The sequence below is a fragment of the Lithobates pipiens genome, unplaced genomic scaffold (assembly GCF_037356315.1).
Source record: "Lithobates pipiens isolate NorthernLeopardFrog02 unplaced genomic scaffold, aLitPip1_a1.2 Scaffold_10, whole genome shotgun sequence".
In the NCBI taxonomy this organism is placed as follows: domain Eukaryota; kingdom Metazoa; phylum Chordata; class Amphibia; order Anura; family Ranidae; genus Lithobates; species Lithobates pipiens.
The window spans coordinates 92,772,331-92,797,371 of record NW_027507686.1 but is presented as its reverse complement, the minus strand read 5'-3'; the positions used below and the strand labels follow the sequence as shown (position 1 = coordinate 92,797,371).

The 25,041-nt window shown below is 44.8% G+C and overlaps 1 protein-coding gene across 1 annotated transcript in view; it reads left to right on the top strand.

The window, feature by feature from the left end:
• The window catches only part of PACS1 (phosphofurin acidic cluster sorting protein 1), a 654,146-nt gene that overhangs the window by 470,166 nt on the left and 158,939 nt on the right, over positions 1-25,041 (top strand). The window contains exon 16 of the mRNA XM_077450086.1: positions 9,180-9,282. Within this exon, the coding sequence (XP_077306212.1) occupies positions 9,180-9,282 (103 nt within the window). The remainder of the gene's footprint in view (positions 1-9,179; positions 9,283-25,041) is intronic.

The following is a 25,041-nucleotide window of genomic DNA, read 5'->3' as shown; positions in this document are numbered from 1 at the left end:
TGGGATAGGGCAAATTTCTTTTTCGTCTGGTATCCCAAGATATCTTGGATCTGGGTGCGGACGCTCGTTAGTTCAGCATGCGTGTCCAACGCAAGAGTTCTCTTGTGTTGGATTTCAAGGGACCTAAGTTTCGAAAACAGTCCCGTTAGCGCGGCAGCTCTTTCTTTCTTGAGGGCAGCAGCTAGGGAGATAAACTTTCCTCTTATGACACGTTTATGTGCCTCCCATTGGGTAAGGGGGGAGACCTCGGGTGTATCATTTTCTGAGAAATAGTTGGTTAAACAGTCTCTAATTTCGTTTGCTCTGAGTTCGTCTGTGAGAATGCTAGCATCCAACCTCCAGATGCTGGACCGGTCAAGCTTTTCAGGGAAAGTGAATAGGGCTGTGATGGGGTGATGGTCTGAGATCGTCATAGGTTCAACTGAGGCTTTGGTCAGATGGTGTAAGTTCTGTTGGGAAACCATGAGGTAGTCAATGCGGGAATACCTATTGTGCGGGATAGAGAAAAAGGTGAAATCCTTGTCTTTGGGATACAGTGATCGCCATGTGGCGTGGAGTAATAGTTCCTGGAGACTTTTCTTGATTTGTTTAAGGGCACGGAATGTCAGGCTGGAGGACCCTGAGGAGGTGTCCATTAGGGGATCCAAAGGGGCGTTAAAATCGCCACCGAGGATCAGCATTCCTTCCGTGAAAGATTGCAGTTTGTGCACCACTTTCCGAAAGAAAGGTACTTGAGAAGAGTTGGGGCTATATATATTAGCGAAGGTGAACATTCTATTTTTAAATGTTTCTTGATGAAAAGGAATCTCCCATCATCATCTGCTAGGGTACCCGAAAGTTGAAGGTCAAAGTTCTTGGAGAGAAGTATGGAAACACCTTTGCATTTAGCAGAGGGGCATGTCGCGTGAAATTCTACAGGGAAGGCATGGTTGGACAGTCTGGGGGTAGATTTAGCACTGAAATGGGTCTCTTGAAGGAGGACCACATCTGCCTTTAGTTTTTGCATTAGCGACGGCGTCTGGTGGTGCTTCTCTGGAATGTTTAGGCCTTTGGCATTAAAGGAGACAAGCTGCAGTGACATATTTTTTGTCTTGTTCTGTAGTGGCGGTACCATTGTGAGAGAGGTAAGTTTAGCTAGAGAGCTTCTGGGAGGGGGGCCCTAGGGGAGGGGGAGAGAAGAGAGAGAGAGAAGAAAAAAAATTTAATAAATAAATAAAAGGGAAGAAAAAAAAAAAGGGGGGGGAGAGGGGGGGACAGGAGAGGGAGGGGGGTGGCAGGGGGAGAGTTAACATGGGGGGGGGGGTTACGGGGGGTGTGGGACCGGTGGAAGGGTTGAACCTGTCATCCTTTTCTAATTTAAGTATAAAAAAATTTGCAGTAGTTCAACTGATGAGAGGATTACGCCTTAGAAATATTGCTGTTCTTGTATCCATTTAATTTTTGTTCCATTGATAAAATAAGCAGACGCATGTTGTTTCTTTGAATGGGTAATATTAATTGGTGTTGGTGTTGCACATAGCAGAAGTTTGCATAGGAGAAATTGGAATTGTCTTCTACTGAGCACACAGATGATAAACACAGTAAAGGGATTTGTTTCTGTGATTTCTATACAAGTAAGAAATATTAATAAAAGTGCGATACCTTTAAATAATAAGTAAACCCAACATTTCATATGCCTGATATGTGCCTGTTGTACCATGTACTTGTATCAAAAAGTGTCCTGTTCCCTTTGTATTGCTTCCTTTGTTTAATCCCTGCTTCTCCTGCCAGTCCCTCTGCTTTCCTATTAGAAACTGACCACGTTAAGCAGGTGAACACATCCTGGTCAGTTCTGGATCTCTGTGTGCTCTCCTCCAATGATCACACTTGTCCTGGTGTAACCTAACCCCCCCCCCGCATAGCCTTTGACTGGGAAGATAAGTGTGCTGCTGCTGCTTCTCCTCCTTCTCCCTCCAGCTCTTATGGGGCTGAGAACAGAGGGAATAAGATTACTTAAAAAGCAGAAAAAAAGAGGTATTTAACTGTTCAATCATCAGATCTAGGCCAATAATTTATGGCCTGGACCGCTGATCGGTTCAGAATGAATGGCCGAATGTCCTGTGCCTGTGTAATGTAAATACAGGCACAAGAAATAATGCAATCTTCTCTCCTGGAATCCTTTTCGGATCCAGCTTACACTTCCTGTCAGTGTCATTGGGAATTTTAGTGATCACTATATTTAGTGTCACTGATGACGCTAGCGCTAGATAGGGTAGGGTACCCGCCATATATTCCCTAATAAAGGTTTAACCCCCTGATCACCCTCATTGAACTCTTTCACTGCCCTGTCAGAGTCAATAGTACAGTGTAACAGATCTTTTTCTGATCACTGTAATGGTTTAGGAAAAATGATCCGCACTCCGGTTGTTGCTCTTTAAAAAAATTTTGTTTTTATTGACAAGCCACAGTGAACAGTGCAGATGAAAACAGTTGATGCTTTTCAGCCTATAAGGCCTTAGTCATAATTAAGGCCTTAGTCATAATTAAGGCCTTATAGGCTGAAACACATCATCTGTTTCCATCTGCATTTGTTCACTGTGGCTTGTCAAAAGCAAAGATTTTTGTAACCAGTAACCGACCAGCGCATGCCGATGTACGTCGTCAGAATGGCAGGGGCAGGCATATTGGCATACAGGTACGTCCAATCTTTAATGCTGCCCTACCATCGCAAGAGTGCCGCCGCTGGTCGGGACCCCTGTGAGTCCGGTCGCGATAGTCTCATGGGGCAGCTGAATGGAGAGATGCTGTTGTAAACAGCATCTCCCCGTTCTGCCTAGCAACAAGTGACGCTGATCTCTGCTCCATGTGATTGGAGCAGAGATCAGTGTTCACTAAATGAAAGCCCAGCCCCCAACAGTTAGTAACACACCCCTAGGAACACTTAACCCCTACATTGCCACCCACTGGTTAACCCCTTCAATGCCAGTGTCATTTACACAGGAATCACTGCATTTGTATAGCACTGATTGCTGTATAAATGACAATGGTCCCAAAAATGTGTCAAAAGTGTCCGCCATGATGTCGCAGTCTCAATAAAAATTACTGAGCGCCGCCATTACCAGTAAAAAATTTTTTTTATAAAAATGCCATAAAACTATCCCCTATTTTTTTTTTTAAACGCTATAACTTTTGCGCAAACCAATCAATAATCGATTATTGCTATTTTTTATTTTTTTTTTACCAAAAATATGTAGAAGAATACATATCGGCCTCAACTGAGGGAAAAATGTTTTATTTTTTATTTTTGGAGGATATTTATTATAACAAAAAGTAACAAAATAATGGGTTTTTTTTTTCAAAATTGTGGCTCTATTTTTGTGCGCAAAAAATAAAAACCGCAGGGGTGATCAAATACCACCAAAAGAAAGCTCTATTTGTGGGAAAAAAAAGGACGTAAATTTTGTTAGGGAGCCACGTTGCATTACCGCGCAATTGTCCGTTAAAGCGACGCATTGCCGAATCGCATTACTTTACTCAGCCAGCGACTAGCACCCGGGAGCTCTGTTATCTGTGTTGTACTGTATTGGTGTCTAAGGTTATATTTATATATACATTTTAACCCTTTGATTGCCAGTAATACTAACACACACACACACACACACACACACACACACACACACACACACACACACACACACACACACACACACACACACACACACACACACACACACACACACACACACACTATACACTATACACCTCCATTACTAGTATAGTCTGAACGGATCAATATCTTTGATCAGAACTATACTATCTTCTCCAATAGTATAGTGTTCCCAAAAAGAGAGTGTTGGCAGGATGAGTCCCGACACCTGCCAGCACTTGCATTTAGCTGGTATGAAGCAGAGTACCAGTACTGGTGCCCCTCTACCTTCTGGTGAACTGGCGTGCATCCTGGTCATAGACAAACCAGCACTGCAGTAATATTTGGTAACATGACGAGTCCCATAAGTGCAGTTCAAGCTGGTGCGGTGGCTAGCACAAGTACTGTCCCGCAGCCACCAAGAATTTAAAGACCGGTCCGTTGAGCCCATAGTGCCTTTCCTGATGTGCTTGCAATTGCTGCTTGACAGTCCACAAATTCTGCAGAGCCCGTACTTTGCCCATTCACTGGCCAACCTGAAATTCAGGTGGGAACAGCAGATTTAACTCCCATTGTTTAGTTTTTCACGTAAGATCTGTACGGATCTATTGTGGACCAAAGCAATTTATATGCCAATCAATTTATCACTGCAAACCCAAATTTGCCAAACAATTTGCATGGAAACCTATCACGGTTTCCAAAATTAAGACTTTTCTGGGCCTAGCCCTCAACATGGGCATTACCATGAATGTGTTGTATGCCTGTGTTCTATGCTGCCATGGCCAGGACTAAATACGAGTAAATCTTGCGGTTTATGCACTTCAACGACAATAAACTCTGTCATCCTCAGGGTTACCCTGAATACGATCGGCTCCACAAAATTCTGCCCCTCGTAAACCACTTGAACCAAAAATTTGCAGCCTTGTATACTCCCCAACAAGCTGTCTGCATAGATGAGACCTTAAGTTTTCTGGCTGTCTTGCTTTCATACAGTTTCTCCCCAGCAAGCAGAATTTGGAATTGGCGCATGTGGCAGTGTGCGACCTAATCAATGGGGTTTCCCCGAACAGCTTGTAAGTTCCCAGATTAGATGGGGAAAGGACCTACTTGAAATGTAATGAATTGCTTGAAGTGAGGTGGAAGGATAAATGGAATGTTTTTGTTCTGTCTTCCATTCACGCAGATGCAACAGTCCAAACAACGACTGGTGTTGAGAAGCCCCCCTGTGTCCCCAACTACAACCTTAACATGGGAGGGGTGCACTTCAATTACCAGATGGGACCATGCTTGGTTGCAGACGCTGGTACAAGAAAGTGTCTGTATATTCAGATTGGCTCTGTTCAACGCTTATGTACTATACAAAGTGTCAGGAGGAAGTGGGTTCTTCCTAAAATTCCAGGAAGAGATGACCACAGCCCTTTTGTATCCAGAAGGTGGTGTGGCCAAATTTCCCAGTCTGGATGCAGTGAGCCGGCTGCATGAGAGCCATTTTTTGGATGTCCTCCCTGGTGCCCCTACCCAAAGAGCACCCCAAAAATGTGTCTGTCGCAAACACCGATATAGACGTGACACCTGCTATTTTTGTCCCTCCTGCTCTGGCCAACCTGGTCTCTGCATCCAGGACTGTTTCCGTCGCTGCCACACACTATTGGATTATTACTATAGGATACAGCACGGCACAGTCTAGGGCACACATTCACAAATTAAAGCACCCCTGTCCTCCCGTGCTTGCGTCCAAAGGCGAACACGAGCATCGGTCTGGTGTCATATGTAAACAGCAATTGCACATGCATGTGAGGTATCACTGAAAATGTCAGATCAAGGGCAGTAATTCTAGCAGTAGACCTCCTCTGTAAATATAAAGTGGTAACCTGTAAAGACTTTTAAAAATGTATGTAGTTTGTTGCCGCTGCACGGGTGTGCTCAATTTTAAAGCATATTGTGTTTGGTATCTATGTACTCAGCATAAGATCATCTTTTTTTTATACTTTACAAAACAATGGGGCGCTATATTGTGTTTTTGTGCAAATTTTTTACAAAACAATTGTTTGGAAATTCGCTGCGCAAATATTGTGTGACCAAAAAATTGTAACGCCCACCATTTTATTATGTTGGGCCTCTGCTTTAAAAAATTAATAAATAAATAAAAAAAAAAAAAAAAAAAAAAAAATATATATATATATATATATAATGTTTGGGGGTTCAAAGTAATTTTCTAGCTCATATTTTTTTTTCTTCATGTAAACAAAATGTGTCATAAAAAGGCTTGGTCCTTAAGTTGTTAGAAGAGTGGGTGATGTATGGCATAAGCTTCTAATCTTGGGCATAAAATGCCAAGACAGTTCAAACACCCCCAAATGACCCTTTTGGAAAGTATTTGCTGAGAGGCTTGTTGAGTCCATGGAATGTTTTATTATTTTGCCACAAGTTTTTGGAAAATGTATTTTTTTTTTTTTTTTTTACACAAAGTGGTCACTTAAATGATATATTGCTCACACATGCTATGGGTATATGTGGAATTAGGAATTACACCCCAAAATTCTCCTGGGTATGACTTTTTGGCAGTCTAGCTGCATACAGGATCCCGAAAGCCAATTGCAGCCTTCAGGATTTAAAAGAGCGTAATTTGCTAATTTCACTTCCTCACGACCCATCACAGTTCCGAAGGACCTGAAATGTCAAGACAACAAAACCCCCCACCCCCATTACTCCTTTTAGAAAATTAGACACCCCAAGGTATTTGCCAAGAAACACGCTATTTTGCAGGTGGTTTTGTCATTTTAACACCTCAAGAGATGAGAAATGAGACGGTCAGAAAGAAAAAGTTGCGTAAATTCCAGTTTGTATACCATAGTTTGTAGACGTTATAACTTTTGTGCAAACCAATAAATATATGCTTCTTGAGTTTTTTTTTTTTTTTTTTTTTTTTTTACCAAAGCCATGTAGCTGAATAAATTTTGGCCTAAATGTATGCCAAAAAATTGGTTCATTGGATATTTTTTATAACAAAAAGTAGAAAATATATATATTTTTTTAGTTTTATATCGCAAAAAATGTAAGTTCCAGTGGTGATCAAATACCACCAAAAGAAAGCTCTGTAGGGGGAAAAAAATACATAAATTTAATTTGGGTACATATTGTATGACCGCAAATACCAGTTAAAGTAGCGCAAGGCTGCGGTCACTTGCATAGATTACCGGGGACTCTTGCACTGTGTGATTTTTTATTTATTTATAGTATTGCAGGGTATAAAACTTTTTTTTTTTTTTTTTTTTTTTTTTAAACGTTCAAAGCATTTTAATTGTTTACAATGCAAAAATTGTCATGACAGTAACATTGTTATATAAGTTTCAAAACCCAAAAGAGTCTGAAAGAAAAAGAATGTATCTATATCAAGACAAGGAAACATAAGGGAAAAAAACGCTTTAGCGCAGGGCTCGACAAACCCCAGGCGCCAGGTCGCCAATGCGACCAGAATTCGCAACCTGGCGCCTAAGCTGCCACCAGCCCACTCACTATTGATGCCCCAGACATGCAGCGCATTAACACTGACTGCCGTCGTCCTCCCTCCTCCACACTCAGCGGCTCTGACAAGCATCAAGCACCGCGCTAAGTGTGTGAAACAGAGAAGCAACTGAGAGAGAAAGGAGGATCTGTCATATTTCAGCTTGATGTCAGGGGTGGGCGGGACCCAGCAGCTATCAGACACCAGCCAGTGGGATCTGGGCAGGCTGCTGCTTGTATGTGGCCCCACCCCTTTTCTTAAGCAGCTCAATTGTTGGCTGATGTTTGATAGCTGCTGAGTCCCGCCCACCCCGACATCAAGCTCAAATCTGACAGATCTGTCTGTTTCACACCCCAATTGGGTCCCGCCCACCCCACATTAAGCTCAATTCTAATAGCTCCTCTGTTACTTTTCAGTAACAGAGTGCTCAGTGTGCCACCTGCCAGTGCTACCGCCAATCAGTGGCACTGCCAGCCAGTGCCAAGTATCGCCGCCAATCAGTGCCACCGCCAATCAGTGCCACCTGCCAGTGCCAATCAGTGCTACGTGCCAGTGCCACCACCAATGATTGCCACCTGCCAGTGCCAATAGTGCCAATGCCAATCAGTGTCACCTGCCAGTGCCAAACAATGTCATCTGCCAGTGCTATCTGGCAGTTCCACGTTCCTGCCAGTGGCAACCAGTACCATCTGTCAGTCCCAAACCAGTGCCACCTGCCTAAGCCAACCAGTTCCATCTGTTCCCAGCCTTACTCTTTCTGGTCAGCCCATAACCCCGATGTAACAGCATTACATTGGAGTTATTGACTGGTTGCTCCATTGTGAGTTAGGGATAGGGGGTGAAAATGACTGGCCTTATCCCGGGAGCTGACAATCCATACCACTCTTTAAAAAAAAAAAACTGGCTCCTAACTTTTTCCACTGGCTCCTAAATTCAAAGTAAATTTGTTAACCCCTGCTTTAGAGAATCCGACATGTATAGCAAGCAACATAATAAGGGATCTCTTATTAGTCTTGAAGTGCAATTAATGCAATCGGTTACCAACAATAGTAGAATGGTAAGTCATCATAGTTTAGCCTCGAGATAGAATTTCTCGTTGCTGCAAAGGAGAAAAGGAGAGACAGATGAAAGAAAAAAAGGCAAAAAAAATAAAAAGAAGTAATGATATTGAGATGAAATCCCTGAAAGAAGGATTGAACTAGAACAAGGCTATAGCCATATTGGGAGGTACGTGGATATATGATGTCCAAGGTTCCCAAGTTCGTTCAAACAGAACACTTCAGTCATCGATAATACTAGCAATTTTTTCATGCTTCATAATCCATGATATTTTATGTTTAAGTCATCGAAAAGATACTAAAGGTGTCTTCCACCTTATTCCAGAACAACCTAATTTTATGGACATTCCCACCAGATATGTAACGTAGAACCCCGCAACATGCAACTCCGAAAACATACCGAGGTTGCTGTAGTATACATCCTAGCCAGGCGAGTCGGGAGAAGGTACCATCTGGTCAGCACTTTCAGTCCGGCCTCTACAAAGGAGGATGAAGCCCATCTGATTCCTATAGATATATGCGTTTATGATGGAGGATAAATTGGCCAAAACTTTTGTGAACAATTTAAGATCATTATCAATGAGTGAGATGGGCCAGTAGTTATCAACTCCCCAGGGTCCTTATTAGGATTTGGAATCACTAAGATATAGGCCATCTGTGAGAGGAGGTCCAGGGGAGCTCCATCCCAGAGAGCATTAAAATAGCGATCCAAATGCGGGACCAGAGAATCGTGAAATTTGCAATAGACAGCCGGAAACCCATCTGGCCCCTGGGCAGAGCCAGAAACATTTTTGTTAATAAAAAGAATTGTATGTATATTCCTCTTCCATTTTTTTTTTTTTTGTGGTCAGTACAGTTATGTGCGTCAAATGAGACATCGGAGTGTAGCCATTTGTGCAGAGTGTTTTTTGTTTTTGTTTTTTTAGCAAAAAAATGCAAGTTGTAACATTTTTAAGTTATTTTCACCAATAAATATTTTCTTTTCTTGAAGAGCCTTTTGATATCTTTGGTCGTATAATGCAGTATGTGAGTGGAGCCAACGGCTGCCATCAGCTACCAATTGCAGAAGCCATGTTAACCTGCAAACACAAACTGTGAGTATCTAAAATAATTTTAAAGCTGAACTTCATACAGGTTTAAATACACCAGTGAGTGCAGTTGTACGTTTGTTTGTTTAAAAAAAAAAAAAAAAAATTCTTGTACCATGTTTACAATCTATTAAAATGTATGGCAAGCCAATTTTTTTTTTCGCATTGGACAAGGCAGGGAGGGATTAGAACCCCCACTGGGTTGCTGTTACTACTATCAAAGACTCCTTTACAGAGGTTTTTAGACAGGAAATGTCCAACATCGTTACAGAAAGGAACATTACCCCCTTTTCTTTAGTAGGGTAGGTAAAAGTGAGAACTTTATCTATAACCCTGTTTCAGACTTTCATTTGCTTCCTGTCTGAGAAAGCTGCTGTCAAACACAGAAAGTGAGAGCAAATCCCTTTAAACAGAACCCATAGAACAGTATAAACCTGATGGGTTATAAACCTTCCCTGCTATATATATATATATAACAGACCAAAAGTTTTGACACACATTCTTGTTCAGAGTTTTCATGACTATGAAAATTGTAGATGCACACTGAAGGCATCAAAACTATGAATTAACACGTGGAATTATATACTTAACAAAAAAGTGTGAAACAACTGAAAATATGTTTTATATTCTAGGGTCTTCAAAGTAGCCACCTTTTTGCTTTGATTACTGCTTCACACACTCTTGGCATTCTGTTGATGAGCTTCAAGAGGTAGTCACCTGAAATGGTTTTCACTTCACAGGTGTGCCCTGTTAAGTTTAATAAGTGGGATTTCAAGCCTTATAAATGGGGTTGGGAGCATGAGTTGTGTTGTGCAGGAGGTGGATACAGTACACAGCTGATGGTCCTACTGAATAGACTGTTATGCCTCGTACACACGTTCCGATTATCGTACGACCGATCGTTCACATTTTGTTGCATACAACTAAGATCGAATACAACAGTGCAAAATGTGTGTAAGATTTTTGTCGTACGATTCTGGAACAATCTTCCGTCGTGCGTAGCTACGTATTTTAAATGATGTCAAATACGTGTGACCTGTGTGTCCTTCTGGTTTATTTTCGTGTTTCCGATCATGCGTGGTGTTTGTCGAATGACATTTATCGGACGCATACTGTACTGGCTATACGATTGTCGTACGACGGGCTGTCATCCGACCAAAGTTTTCCTGTTTGTCCCTTCGGATTTGGTTGGACGGACTGTCGCGATCGGCTGTCGAAAGCTGCGTACTAACGATCAGATTATCGCACGATCTGTCCGAAAGCGACTTTTGTGGTCCGATAATCGGAACGTGTGTACGAGGCATTAGAATTTGTATTATGACAAGAAAAATGCAGCTAAGTAAAGAAAAACGAGTGGCCATTACTTTGAAATGAAATGAAGGTCAGTCCGAACAATTGGGAAAACGTTGAAAGTGTCCCCAAGTGCAGTAGCAAAAACCATCAAAGAAACTGGCTCACATGAGGACCGCCCCAGGAAAGGAAGACCAAGAGTCCCCTCTGCTGCGGACGATAAGTTCATCTGAGTCACCAGCCTCAGAAATCGCAGGTTAAAAGCAGCTCAGATTAGAGAACAGGTCAATGCCACACAGAGTTCTAGCAGCAGACACATCTCTAGAACAACTGTTAAGAGGAGACTGTGTGAATCAGGCCTTCATGGTAAAATAGCTGCTAGGAAACCACTGCTGAGGACAGGCAACAAGCAGAAGAGACTTGTTTGGGCTAAAGAACACAAGGAATGGACATTCGACCAGTGGAAATCTGTGCTTTGGTCTGATGAGTCCAAGTTTGAGATCTTTGGTTCCAACCACCGTGTCTTTGTGTGGCGCAGAAGAGGTGAATGGATGGACTCTGCATGCCTGGTTCCCACTGTGAAGCATGGAGGAGGAGGTGTGATGGTGTGGGGTGCTTTGCTGGTGACACTGTTGGGGATTTATTCAAAATTGAAGGCATACTGGACCAGCATGGCTACCACAGCATCTTGCAGCGGCATGCTATTCCATCTGGTTTGTGTTTAGTTGGACCATCATTTATTTTTCAACAGGGCAATGACCCCAAACACACCTTCAGGCTGTGTAAGGGCTATTTGACCAAGAAGCAGAGTGATGGGGTGCTGCGCCAGATGACCTGGCCTCCAGTCACCGGACCTGAACCCAGTCAAGATGGTTTGGGGAGAGCTGGACCGCAGAGTGAGGCCAAAGGGCCAACAAGTGCTAAGCATCTCTGGGAACTCCTTCAAGACTGTTGGAAAGCCATTTCAGGTGACTACCTCTTGAATCTCAACAGAATGCCAAGAGTGTGCGGAGCAGTAATCAAAGCAAAAGGTGGCTACTTTGAAGAGCCTAGAATATAAGACACATTTTCAGTTGTTTCACACTTTTTGGTTTAGTATATAATTCCACGTGTTAATTCATAGTTTTGATGCCGCTGAGTTTGAATCTACAATTTTCATAGTCATGAAAATAAATAATACTCTTTGAATGAGAAGGTGTGTCAAAACTTTTGGTCTGTACTGTATATATAAAATAAAGTTTTGGTTACATACGCTTTAATGTGGAGGATTTGAAACCTGTTATTGGCTGACTTAAAGTAGTTGTAAGCCTCTGAAATAAGTGAACAAAGCATATCATTCTATAGTGTGTAGCACCCAGTGTAATTTTGTCTGCACTCACATTATTCTGCTATTTGCATGAGTCACTTCTGACAGTCTATCCCAGGAAATCCCCACACTGCCCCACTTCCCTCCAGCACACAATATGTGATTGACAGTCTCAGATGTGCATGTTTCCCTGTGAGACTGCATGGGGTATGTCCATTCCCTTCATTCAGGTCTCAAATTACTCAACCCCCTGCTTTATGCTTTGCAGTGTCTGACATCAGATCTCTGCCTTCTGGATCACAGAAATGTGTGTTTTTAGGAGCCTGTATAGAAGAGGGCTGCGCAAACAGGTACAACTTATGTACAAGAATTTTTCATCTTTGTATTACCTGAGGAATTTTAGTCGGTATATGTAAAGGTTTACAACCACTTGAAGTTAAAGTTTTCAGAACAGGGTAGGCCCCCCTCCTGCACACTGGGCAATTCAGCTGTAGTGTGTCGCTCCCGGTGCTTCAATGTGTGCGGGAGGGACCCGTGCAGTGACCAGCCCAGTGCAGGCAGGCGGTCAGTCTATAGCAGGACTGGACCGAATGCTGTACAGAGTTTCCATTCAGGGACAAGGTTCCAGAATGAAGGACTTCCATGATGCACTGTTATATAGTGGGAACTTCTGGGTTCATGGAGAACTGGGCAGACTCTGCAGTGGAGAGAAAGGATGGCCAGGTTGGAGAAACTTTTAAACTAGGATGTGGGTGGAGGGGGGAAGAGAGAATCAGGGAAAGGTATACAGTACAGAGAGAAAGGGTCAACGTGTGCAGATGTTGACAAAGCTGAACGGGAAGGAGATCTTAAACCAGATGATGGTTGCTAAAGTATCAAGATCCAATACTCTGAACTGGAGATAACTTTACTAAGCTGTGCTCCATATTATATCATCATAAATGTGATTAAATTCTTGAAACCAAGGACACTGAAGTAAAGTAGGAGTGCTTTAAAGGCATATTAAGTCAAGACCTGGTTGTTTAATCCCTTCCAGTCAAGGCCATTTCTCAGTGTTCTGCACTGCATTTTCCATGTGTTTTCCTGTAATATTTTTCTGTGGAAGGAAGATGAATGGCTGCAGTGAATAGAATATCTTCAGCATAAACTGCAACTTTATGTATATAAATTCAAATATGAATTTCATAGTTATCCGGGTTATTTTGTGTGGTTAACAGTAATGGGTCAAGTAAAACCACAAATAACAAGTGGGATAAGGGGCACCTTTTGGAGGAATAGGGTTCACTCATTGTGCCATTAATACAAACCCGAGCCAATAGAATTGTATAGAACTACAATCCAACAATGCATATTTAGACCACGGCAGAAGTGCTCAAATATAACCATTAGATAGACCCAGCTATCAAACACTTTAGCTGTGTCTGTGGAAAGAAGGGTGGACTGTCTGTGTGCATAGGCAACAGTACAAGAGAGTTGTTTCCACTCTCCTGACCAGACAGGGTTTATCCCTGGTCAAAAGAATTTAACCACGAAAGAAGGGGTAGAAGAAGCCTTGTTACCAAGACCTTTGCATAAAGTTTAATATCTTTGTTGATTAAGGATATCAGCCTAAAATTTGCACATCCTTTCCTGGCTTCAGAACCACCATTATATTTGCTTGGGAGGTCTTAGGTCCGCTGTCTATACTCTTTGGGATGGAATTGGCATAATTGGCTACGTTAGGTGAGGAATAAGTATATTTTAAAGCGGAGGTCCACCCTAAAATGGACCTCCGCTCATCGGAATCCCCCCCCCCTCCGGCGCCACAATCGGCACCTTTCAGGGGGGAGGGGGGTGCAGTTACCTGGATAATCCAGGTAACTGCACCCACTTCCGGGCTAGCTCTCTGCGGAACGAGCGTAGGTTACGCCCCCGTTCCGCAAGCGCCCGCCCCCTTCAGCAAGTGCCCCGCTGCCTGCTGGGAAACACACAGCTCCCAGAGGCAGCGGGGACCGTCCGGATTGCGCCGCGCGGCTCGCGCATGCGCAGTAGGGAACCGGGAAATGAAGCCGAAAGGCTCCATTTCCTGATTCCCATACCCAAGATGGCGGCGGGACCCGGCAGCCGAGCGAGCGATCGGCTTCGGGTGCCGACATCGCGGGCGCGCTGGACAGGTAAGTGTCACTATTTAAAAGTCAGCAGCTGCAGTATTTGTAGCTGCTGGCTTTAAAAAAAAAAAAAAAAAAAACGTGGAGTCCCGGTGGACTCCCGCTTTAATTGTACAGTTCAGGACGCAGGCTGAATATTCAGACCGTGGGTTATAGGCTGGTACTTTCAGGTAATTTGACACTAGCAAGCTTTTGAAGACACGTACCCTGGGCGTCCCCCCATAGCCCTACCCCACTCATGATGGAAACCTTCTTCCTTTATGGAGAAATCACTCTTAGCTTTACAAGTTTATTATTTTTCTTTGGATTCTTCAACTCCACACTGTCTTTTAATACAAAAATAAAAGCAGCACATCTGGTCTGGCGCAAACTCAGTGAAACCTTAAAGTGATTGTAAAGGGATTTTTTTTAACAACTTCAACCCCTTAGGAAGTACCCGTACCTCTTCGGGTTGAGTGGTCATACCTGGATGATGCCTTCAGGTGAAACCGGAAGAGATGAGGATTTCGTCACTTTCGGTTTGATGTTTACAAGTCATTACTGGCCTGTAAAGCACCTGATCAAACTATCTAGGTTTGATCAGATGCGTTTCAGGGAAGAGGAGAGATCTGGGGAATTGTAGACCCCAGATCTCTCCATAAAGAGGGCCTGACATGCTGCTTGCTATCCCATGAGTTCATAATAATCATATGATATAAAAAAAGTGGTTAAAAAAAGATTAACCACATGTGACGTATCGCTGCAAACTTTATAACAAAAAGTGTCGCCTATGGAGCATTTTAGGTATTGTAGTTTGCCGCCATTCCACAGGCATACCCAATTTGGAAGCTTTTATATTTTACCAAAAATTGCATATTATATCGTATTTGTGTGCACTAAAATTCATTAAAGTGTGTTTTTTTTTTCGTTAAAAAAAAAAATTGCAGTTTAAGAATGCCTGTGCAAATATCGTGTGACAGTAAAAAATTGTAACAACCACCATTTTATTCTCCAGAATCTCTGCTTTCAAAAAATATATAATGTTTGGGGGTTCTTGGTAATTTTCGAACAAAAAAATGCTGGTTTTTACATGTATGACAAAAATGTCAGAATTGGCCTGGGGGTTAAGCGGTTAAATAACAAGTCATAGTAACCTGCTCTGTGCAATTGTTTTGCACAGAGCAGCCCCAGTCCTCCTCTTCTCGGGTCTCCTCCAGCACTCATGGCTCCTCCACCCTTCTGAGTGCTCCCATAAGCCACTTGCTATGGGGGCACTCGTGCAGGCTTAATCTCGAGCCACCCTGTGTGTGTTCATAGACACACAGCATGGCTAGACACTGCAAGCAGCACTTTCTTCACAGGCTGAGCTGCAGCTGTGGGAGACTCCTGCTGCTGCCTCCATGGACAGTGAAGGGAGAGAGAGAGAGAGAGAGAGAGAGAGAGAGAGATGCTGCTCTTGCACACACTGCTAGTTTGAGATCAGGCTAAGTATATATATATTCAAATATATAGACCATAGTTTGTAGACTATAACTTCCACACAGACTAAATAAAATGTTCTGATTTGGGTTATTTTTACCAAAGAAATGTAGCAGATTTGTCCTAGAAAAAAAAAATTCTCATTCAAAGTTTGAGAGAAAATTAACACGATATAGTTACAAGTCAACGTGTAGGTAACAGAAGGAATACAAAAAGAAAAAGACGGGTATCTTAATCATCGTGTCAGGTTACAGTTGTCACAGATTGTAGTTTACAGATTTATCATAAGGAAAAAACATCTTAATGAAAAGCATTAATCACCACGTGTGGTCCAGTAATGCTATGAGCTTGTCTTTAGAGTGCACTTATACAGAATCATCTGGATTATAAGCAAAGTGTTCGAATAGTATGACTATTCCTTGATTTATTTGCGCCATTTTCTTAAGAAACCAGTACAGATAGTCAGAGACCTATTGTATAGTAGAGTGTGACAGAAATAGAGCAGAAGAAGATTTGGAAAGTCGGGGGGGAGCTAGGCTCGGCTCGACGAACATCCCGTCTTCAGTTTCCGGTATTATTCTTCTGAGCAGCGGAACTCGAACCAGGTTGTCCATGTTTTATGAAACCTGTCCACCCTATCGGAGGCCTGAGCTAATGTGTCCTCCATCTCGCATATTTCAGCTACTCTCGTTAGCCAATCTATTGTAGAAGGAACACGTGTGGTTTTCCAGAGGACAGGGATCATTGTTTTAGCTGCATTTAATAGGTGTTTTGTGGGGGAGTTTTTATACCTTTTTAGTGTGAAGTTTGAGATGTTGAGTAAGCAACAGGCAGCACCTAATTCCAGCGAGTTGTCCGTGATTTGTTTTGTTACAGCTTTAACCATAGCCCAATAAGGGGTCAGGGAGGGACACGACCCCCAGATATGAACCAAATCGCCTTCTTTACTGCCACATCACCAACACACATCTGGGGTCTGCGTTTGCCTGTTGTTTCAACTGCTGCTAGTTTCTCTGTGAGGACTAGGTTTGATTTAAGGTCGGTTATTGCAGCTGAGAATGTGGAATGTGCAAAGTCAGGGGGAGGTTGATCTGTTTATTGTTCCTACCTCCTTCCTTTATCGCAGGCTGAGAGTCCTCGCTGTAGGTGTCCTCTCCCTGGGGCAGCACCATCTTGGATACCACCATGCTACCTCATACCGCCGTCTGCTTGTTGAACATGTCGGGTATGTTCCTGGAGGAATGGTCCACTGTATTCTGTTGGAATCGCATCTGTGGCACTTGTGCGGTCTGCCTGCTCATTTCTGGGTCGGTCTGCTATAGAAAGGGCTTCAGGCCAGGTCTCTCCACGGAGCTACTTCAATATGCAGCCATCTCCGCTGCGCGCCAGGCCAGACCCCACCGTTCTAAATTTTTATAACGACATTTTTTTGAAGAATTGTTTCTTCCCCCCCAAAATTTCAGTATTTTCTTTTATAATTTTATATAGCAAAAAATAAAAAACCTAATGGTGATTAAATAAGCTCTGTCTCAAAAAATGTGAAGTTAATTTGGGTATAGTGTTGCATGGCTGAGTAATTAAGAATAAAGATGTGACAGCGTTGCTAATAAATCAGTGAGTGAAATACAACAATATTCATAAAGTGCATAGATTTGTAAAAAGGGTCCCCAGGTGACATCAAGATGGTAAATCTTATCTTTGGAGAGAGAGACACCCGAGAGTTAAGCAATATTCCTGCTTGTCAGGATCGTATGGTACCCTGTCTAGGATAGACATGGTTATAGGAAATATGGAAATGGCACAAAATATAAGGGAGATAGAATATCTGCCAAGGGGGGTCTCAGACCACTCTTTGGTGAGGGCTGTGTTCAACACGGGGGTTAAAAAAGTTCAAGGGTGTTGGAAGATTAGTCCTTTTTGGCTGGAACTCATGAAGGACGAAATGGAAGTCAAATTAAGATTAAGAGAATTTATAAGCTTTAATGCGGGCTCGGCGCCAATGAGTGTGGTCTGGGATACCCTAAAGGCGTTTATTAGGGGCGTGTTGATCCAACAGGTAGCAAGAATGAAGAGAAAATCCAGAATATGGGAGGAGAATATCAGGAAGGAACTCTTAGAAGCAGAGAATACCTATGTCATGGACCCAACTCCAGAAAATCAAAAAATTTGGTTAAATAAACAACAAGGTTATAAAATAGCGATTGTAAAAAAAGAAGAGAGTAAACAAATCTTCGTGAAACAGCGATACTTTGGAGAAGGAGAAGGGGTGGGAAGATTGCTTGCACAGTTGGTTAAGACAAATTCTTCACCTTCACTCATTTCAAGTATTAGAAATATAAATGGGGCGACAACATGCAATAGTGAAGAGATAGTAGAAACCTTTGGAAATTACTATAGGGAGCTGTACCAGTCACAAGGTACAGGCGAGCCAGGGGCAATGGATAGCTTCTTGGAAAATTTAGAAATGGTGACCCTTACCCGGGAGGAACGGGAAGTTTTAGACGCCCCGATAACCTTTAGTGAGCTTCAACAGGCAGTGGCCGGGATGCCAAATTATAAGGCTCCAGGCCCGGATGGGCTCCCGGTAGAAATATATAAATACTATGGAGAACTGTTACTCCCTGAGTTGTATAAAACTCTAATAGACATAACGGATGGGAAACACCTACCGGCATCAATGACAGAGGCAACGATTATAGTGATCCCCAAAATGGATAAAGACCCGCTGGAAGTGGCCTCGTATAGGCCAATTTCTCTACTGAATGCGGATGAAATTTTTTTAGCTAAAGTACTTTCAAATAGGCTGAATCAATTTATGACAAAGTTAATACACCCAGATCAAACAGGGTTTATTATGGGAAGATCTACTAGTATGAACATCAGAAGAACCTTCCTAAACATGCAGATTCCAGCAGAGAATGCAGGAGAGAGGGCTATAATCTCTCTGGATGTAACGAAAGCTTTTGACAGCTTAGAATGGAACTTTCTGTGGCGGGTGTTGGAGAAAGTAGGAATGGGCCCCAACTTTATTGGTTGGATCAAAAGGATGTATAACACCCCTAGCGCTAGGGTAAGGGCCAATGGCAGGTATTCTGAGAGGATCGAAATGAGTAGAGGGACAAGACAGGGTTGTCCCCTGTCCCCTCTACTCTTTGCGTTGGCCATAGAGCCTTTGGCCATAGCCATTAGGGTAAACTCCGGGATTGGCAAATGCCAATAGATAGAGGAGGCCTAGCGGTTCCACATCCTAGGAGCTACTATTTGGCGGCGCAGATGCAGCACCTGGCGGGTTATGACTCGGAGCAGGGAAGGAAGATAAAAGGAGGGATTAGAATGATAGGAGCCCCACATGAGTTTATGGCTGAGGTCCTGGAGGCCGACTCCTTTCGACATAACAACTCGATAACTAAAATGTTAGCCAAGGTATGGAAAGCGGTGAAGTTAAAACTGGGTTACTCAGGGTTATTAGAATCTATACCCTTCTGGGACGACAAAAACCTACCTGAAATATTTACTATCGGTAAGATTAAATCATGGGAAAAAAAGGGTATAACTAAGTTGATCCAGCTTTATGATGGAGGGGCCTTAAGGACATTTTCGGATTTAAAAAAAATATATGATATACCACAATACTCATTCTTTAGCTACCTGAGGGTGAGACACGCCCTAGCAGCACAATTTGGGGGAAATATGCCCTCGTGGGATAAAATACCTTTACTTCAGAAGTTGCTCACTACAGATAGGATAAAGGGGTTCATCTCAGGTATTTACAATCAATTAGGTATGGTTTCTAATCAGGAAACTGTTCATCCGAACTTGAAGAAGAAATGGGAAGAGGATTTAGGAGAAATATTAGATACACAGTGGAGGAGAATTATGGAATTAGGGCCGGTAACTTCAATCTCCCCTTCCCAAAAGATCTCACAGTTGATGTTGGTGCACAGGGCTTACTACACACCCAAAAAATTATGTCAGTTTGGTAGGAGGATAGACGACAGATGTCCCAGGTGTCAGGGACAGGGAGATCTCCTACACATGTTGTGGCGTTGTCCGAAGCTTTTTCGTTATTGGAGAGATGTGTTGGCGAGTATTAATAGGATTTTTAAGTTAGAAATGGTAATGGACCCGATTCTGTGTGTACTGGGATGCAGGCAAGAGCCGAGAGAAGGGAAATGTGTCACGGTGGCAGTGGTAAGATGTCTGTTTCAGGCACGTAGATTGATCATGCAAAGATGGCAAGCTGAAAGAGCCCCCACAGGAGGAGAATGGACCCAATGCATTAATGAATTAATCTGGAAAGAGAAGACACTGTATGTAAGGAGAGGAAACTATAGAGAGTGGAAGGGAATATGGACCCCTTGGTTAACAGAGATGGGACATCCTATAGATTAGTTTGATTAAGAGATATAGCGGTAGAATACCGATGTGTTTGAGTACATGGGTGCTTGGGAGGGCTACGGGAAGGGGGGGTCGGGGGGGAGGAACTAGGATGGGTAGGGGTAGGGTGGGTAGGAGATAAATAATACTGGGAGTTTGTTGCCGGTTAGATATGATTTAGGAAGGTCTGTAAATGTTGTTCGGTTATTTAATAAAAAAGAATAAAAAGAATAAAAAAAAAAATAAGAAGTATAAACCACGATGATGAGATATTGTGCAGTGATATAGATGAGAGGCAATATGAATGAGTCTCTAGCACACGACCTCTGACGTGGAAAAAAAAAAAAAAAAAAAAAGATGGTAAATCTTATGCCACGTACACATGATCAAACAATCGGGTAGGAAAGTCCGGCAAACTCAAGTCCGCCGGACAATCCCCCCGTGTGTAGCCTCCGGCAGACTTTTTTGACCCGAAAGTACGGCGGACTTAGAAAGTAGTTTTGCACTCCAATCTTCCCGCCGGACTTGCATTTCGGCGAACAATCCAGCCGTGCGTATGCCAGTCCGCCGTACTTTTGAAATGAACGGACTTTTCCTGCCCGGAGAAAAGTCCGCTCATTTTGAGCGGGTCTCCAGGTAGGCGGGGCCCGCGAAGGAGACGTCGCTGGCCCCGCCACCTGGTATGGACTTAAAGGGGAACCCCAACGCCGAAAAAAATCGGCGTGGGGGGTCCCCCCAGGTCCACATCAGACCCTTGTCCGAGCACGCTACCCGGCCGGCCAGGAAAGGGGGCGATGAGCGAGCGCCCCCCCTCCTGAGCCGTACCAGGCCGCATGCCCTCAACATAGGGGGTGCCTTGGGGAAGGGGGGGCCACGCGGCCCCTCCACTCCAAAGAACCTTGTCCCCATGTTGATGAGGACAAGGGCCTCTTCCCGACAACCCTGGCCGTTGGTTGTTGGGGTCTGCGGGCAGGGGGCTTATCGGAATCCGGGAACCCCCTTTAATAAGGGGGCCCCGGATACCGGCCCCCCACCCTATGTGAATGAGTATGGGGTACAATGTACCCCTACCCATTCACGTGTGAAAAAAAGTACAAAAAAACAAAACACAGGGTAAAAATAGTTTATTGCACAGCTCCGGGGGTCTTCCATCTTCGGGGGTCTTCTCGCCGGACTCCTCCGCTATCTTCTAGCTCTTTTACTAGCAGAGGAGCCCGGCTTTCTTCCTCGCCGCCGCCCTCTTCTTCCGACTTCGGGGGTCTTGTCCCCCTCTTCGGTTCTTCTGCCGGGCCACCGCGCCTTCTTATAGCTCTTTTACAGGCGGTGGCCTGGTCTTCTGTCGCCGCTGTCATCGCTGCCTTCTGTTCTTCTCTTCAGATGTTGACTCGTTGCTTCCTCCGCTCACAATGGCTCAGACGCGACACGCGGCGACTTATATAGGGACATCACTGGATGATTTCCCCGCCCATTATGGTGTTCCAGTCCCAGAGGATGCTGGGACTGTGACATCATAATAGGTGGGGACATCATCCGGTGATGTCCCCATATAAGTCGCCGCGCGCCTGGTCCCTGTCATTGTGAGCGGAGGGAGCGACGAGTCAACATCTGAAGAGAAGAACAGAAGGAAGCGGCGACAGAAGAGAAGAACCGAAGAGGGGGACAAGACCCCCGAAGTCGGAAGAGGCTGGCGGCGAGGAAGAAAGCCGGGCTCCTCCGCTAGTAAAAGAGCTAAAATAAGATAGAGGAGGAGTCCGGCAAGAAGACCCCTGAAGACGGAAGACCCCCGGAGCTGTGCAATAAACTATTTTTACCGTGTTGTGTTTTTTTTTGTACTTTTTTTCCACACGTGAATGGGTAGGGGTACATTGTACCCCATACTCATTCACATAGGGTGGGGGGCCGGTATCCGGGGGCCCCCTTATTAAAAGGGGGCTCCTGGATTCCGATAAGCCCCCCGCCCGCAGACCCCGACAACCAACGGCCAGGGCTGTCTGGAAGAGGCCCTTGTCCTCATCAACATGGGGACAAGGTGCTTTGGGGGGAGGGGGCCCCTTCCCCAAGGCACCCCCCATGTTGAGGGCACGCGGCCTGGTACGGCTCAGGAGGGGGGGCGCTCGCTCGCCCCCCCCTTTCCTAGCCGGCCGGGTAGCGTGCTCGGACAAGGGTCTGATGTGGACCTGGGGGGGACCCCCACACCGATTTTTTTATTTATTTTTTTTCGGCGTTGGGGTTGCCCTTTAAGTCCATACCAGGTGGCGGGGCCAGCGACGTCTCCTTCGCGGGCCCCGCCTGCCTGGAGACGCGCTGGAAATGAGCGGACTTTCCTCCGCGTGTGTGGGCGAGTCCATTCATTTCAAAAGTACGGCGGATAGTGCGGCGGACTTAGTGCGCCGTATTAGTCCGCTGAAAAAGCCGTGTGTGGGCAAGTAGCCCGTTCGGAAAGTCGGACGGACAGTCCGGCGGGAAGTCCGCCAGACTAAGTCCGTCGGATAGTCGGCTACGTGTGTACGCGGCATTACTATGTGTAGAAAAACTTGAATCAATTTACGATTTGCTTCACTTGAAACTTTAATCCACTCATTAAAGTGCTCCCGCCACCGAGTGAAATGCACGCTCACCTCCTTGTTAGACCCTGCAGGGGGTCAAACACGCCTTGCACACAGTGCAATTTTCCTTCAGGAAAGGCTCCACGCTAATCCTCGATGGTTCCTCGCAAGCCTGGTAAAGGTGATAACGCTCTGCACCAGGTGCAGTATCCTCCCAATATGGCTACTTCAAGATCAGCTCCACATTAATTTCTAGCAGTTCCAAAGTAACATGAAAAAACTAAATTGCCTCCAATAGTGCAGTATCCAAGGTATTAAAATGACAGAACCTCAATACCCCAGCTTAAAATACACACACATTTATTAAAAAGATAAAAAGCATTGGTACAAATTTCATGAAGGTCTCACTTGTAACAAACAGGGTTCCACCGCCTGGCTCCACCTCTACTAGTTACCCCACCTACCTCAAGGCTTCATCTGGAGGAATGAGCCGTGCGGCTATGGTGAGGTGTATTTATAGATTAAATGGTAAAACCTGTATTATCAATTAGAGCCTACTCCATGAGCTACAGAGGTCCACGCATGCGCACTGTGTACATTTTTTAGAAGGGTAAACACTTCATTTGGGCACTTGTGTGATGAACTTCCGGCTTACCTGGAAGTCAGTACATGTGCGATTATGGCAACGGCTAATCGCGATGGTAAACAATGCTCCAAAAAAATGGCCAAAATAAGGACATATTTAAAAAAATGTAGAGGTAAAGACGAGTGGGGAGATATGTAACCAGAAGACGAGCTCAAAGTTTACGTGACAAAATAGCAAGAAATATAGTAGATTCCCCAAAGAAACCCAACTTTTTTCTCAGGGAAAGGTTTCTTCCCATGTAAACAATGTTACGCCTGCACTAGAACAAAGAAAAATAATTCCAAAAGAGATAAGTTAACAGTGTTAAAAAGAGAAACACTTGCACAGTACCACCTGTCTCTGCAGGATGGAGCAGCTGGGCATTCCCTGGGAGGTCCACTAGGGTCTCTCTCTCTCTCTCTCTCTCTCTCTCTCTCTCTCTCTCTCTCTCTCTCTCTCTCTCTCTCTCTCTCTCTCTCTCTCTCTCTCTCTCTCTCTCTCTCTCTCTCTCTCTCTCTCTCTCTCTCTCTCTCTCTCTCTCTCTCTCTCTCTCTCTCTCTCTCTCTCTCTCTCTCTCTCTCTCTCTCTCTCTCTCTCTCTCTCTCTCTCTCTCTCTCTCTCTCTCTCTCTCTCTCTCTCTCTCTCTCTCTCTCTTTCCTTTCCCTCCTCCCCATGCTATGGGCCGCTGTTTGACTGGGCACATGGGGGTGCAGTGCATATACCTGGCCGTGGGTCCTACAGAGGGCTGTGGTGGGGGTCCGCTCATCCTCTTCCCTCTCTTTCTGAGCCACAGTGCGTGTTTGTGCTGTGTGGGCCATGTGGGGAGGCCGCTGCGATCTCCGTGGCCATTTTCCTGGGACCACCGACCATTTTGTGGTAGCCACAGCTAGCTTTTTATGCCTTGAGCCATTTTCTAGTAGTTCGGCAGCAGTTTTCTTGGCGCTCTCAAACTTTTCTGCTGAGGCGGCGGGCGGCCATTTTCTAGTAGCCTCAGGTGGGTTTACCTCTAGCACTGGCCACTTGTTTACTTCTAGAACAGCGCGCTTCCACACAAACACCTCGTGGATGGCACAGAGGAGAGCGGACAGCAGCAACACAGCGCGGTTCCTGAGTCAGGGTGGTGAGTCCTGCGGGGGGCCCCTCAGTCTGTTCAGCTAGGAGGGTGGACTTTTGTGTGACTTGCCTTAGGTCCCTAAGTGGTGACAGGCGAGTGTAGGTCAGCATGGCATCAAAAGCTGGCTCTTCTTCCCCAGACATCCTTGTGATTGCAACTGGTTTCCCTGCACCTTTGATGCCTATGGACGCTCTGTTGGCGGTCCTGGAGGCCTTTGTTGCCAGGGTGGAAGTGGCATGCAGGCTCAAGGGGGATAAAAACGCCCCCTCCCCCAACCGTCTTCTGGGGAAAGCTCTGATTCAGACCCGGGCCCCACTGTGACTGGCGGCCCCTGTTCTGATGTATCAGAGGATGTGGACCAGGACCGTTCGGATGTATGGGGTATCTCAGGAAAATGCACTTGTAGGAGCACTTGCTATAGCAGTGCGGGATACCCTAAAAATGGAGCATACGGCAGGGGCATCTACAGAGGTGTCGGTCCCTTTCGGGTCCCACAAGCCGGCCCGCACGCATAAGGTGTTTCCTTGCCTAACTTATTTTGTTACGTTTATTTCCAAGGAATGGGAAAAACTGCAGTGGGCCTTTTTCAGTCCTGAAACGCATGGCGGTGCGTTACCCCTTTGAGGAGAGTTTCCTGAAGAAATCGTCATCTCATCCGATTGTTGACCCCCGGTATACAGGTGAAATAAAGCTACCACGATTACGGTGGAAGGGATTTCTGCTTTCAAGGACCCTTCCGACAGAAGGGCCAAGGCGATTGCCCGGTCCATATTTACCATGGTGGGGTCAGCATTGCGGCCAGTGTTAGCCATGGCCCTGGTATCGCAGACTCTGACAGAATGGGCTAAATTGTTGCACCGTGAATTGGAGAAGCAACAGGCTTCCCCGGTCTGTGTGGAGCT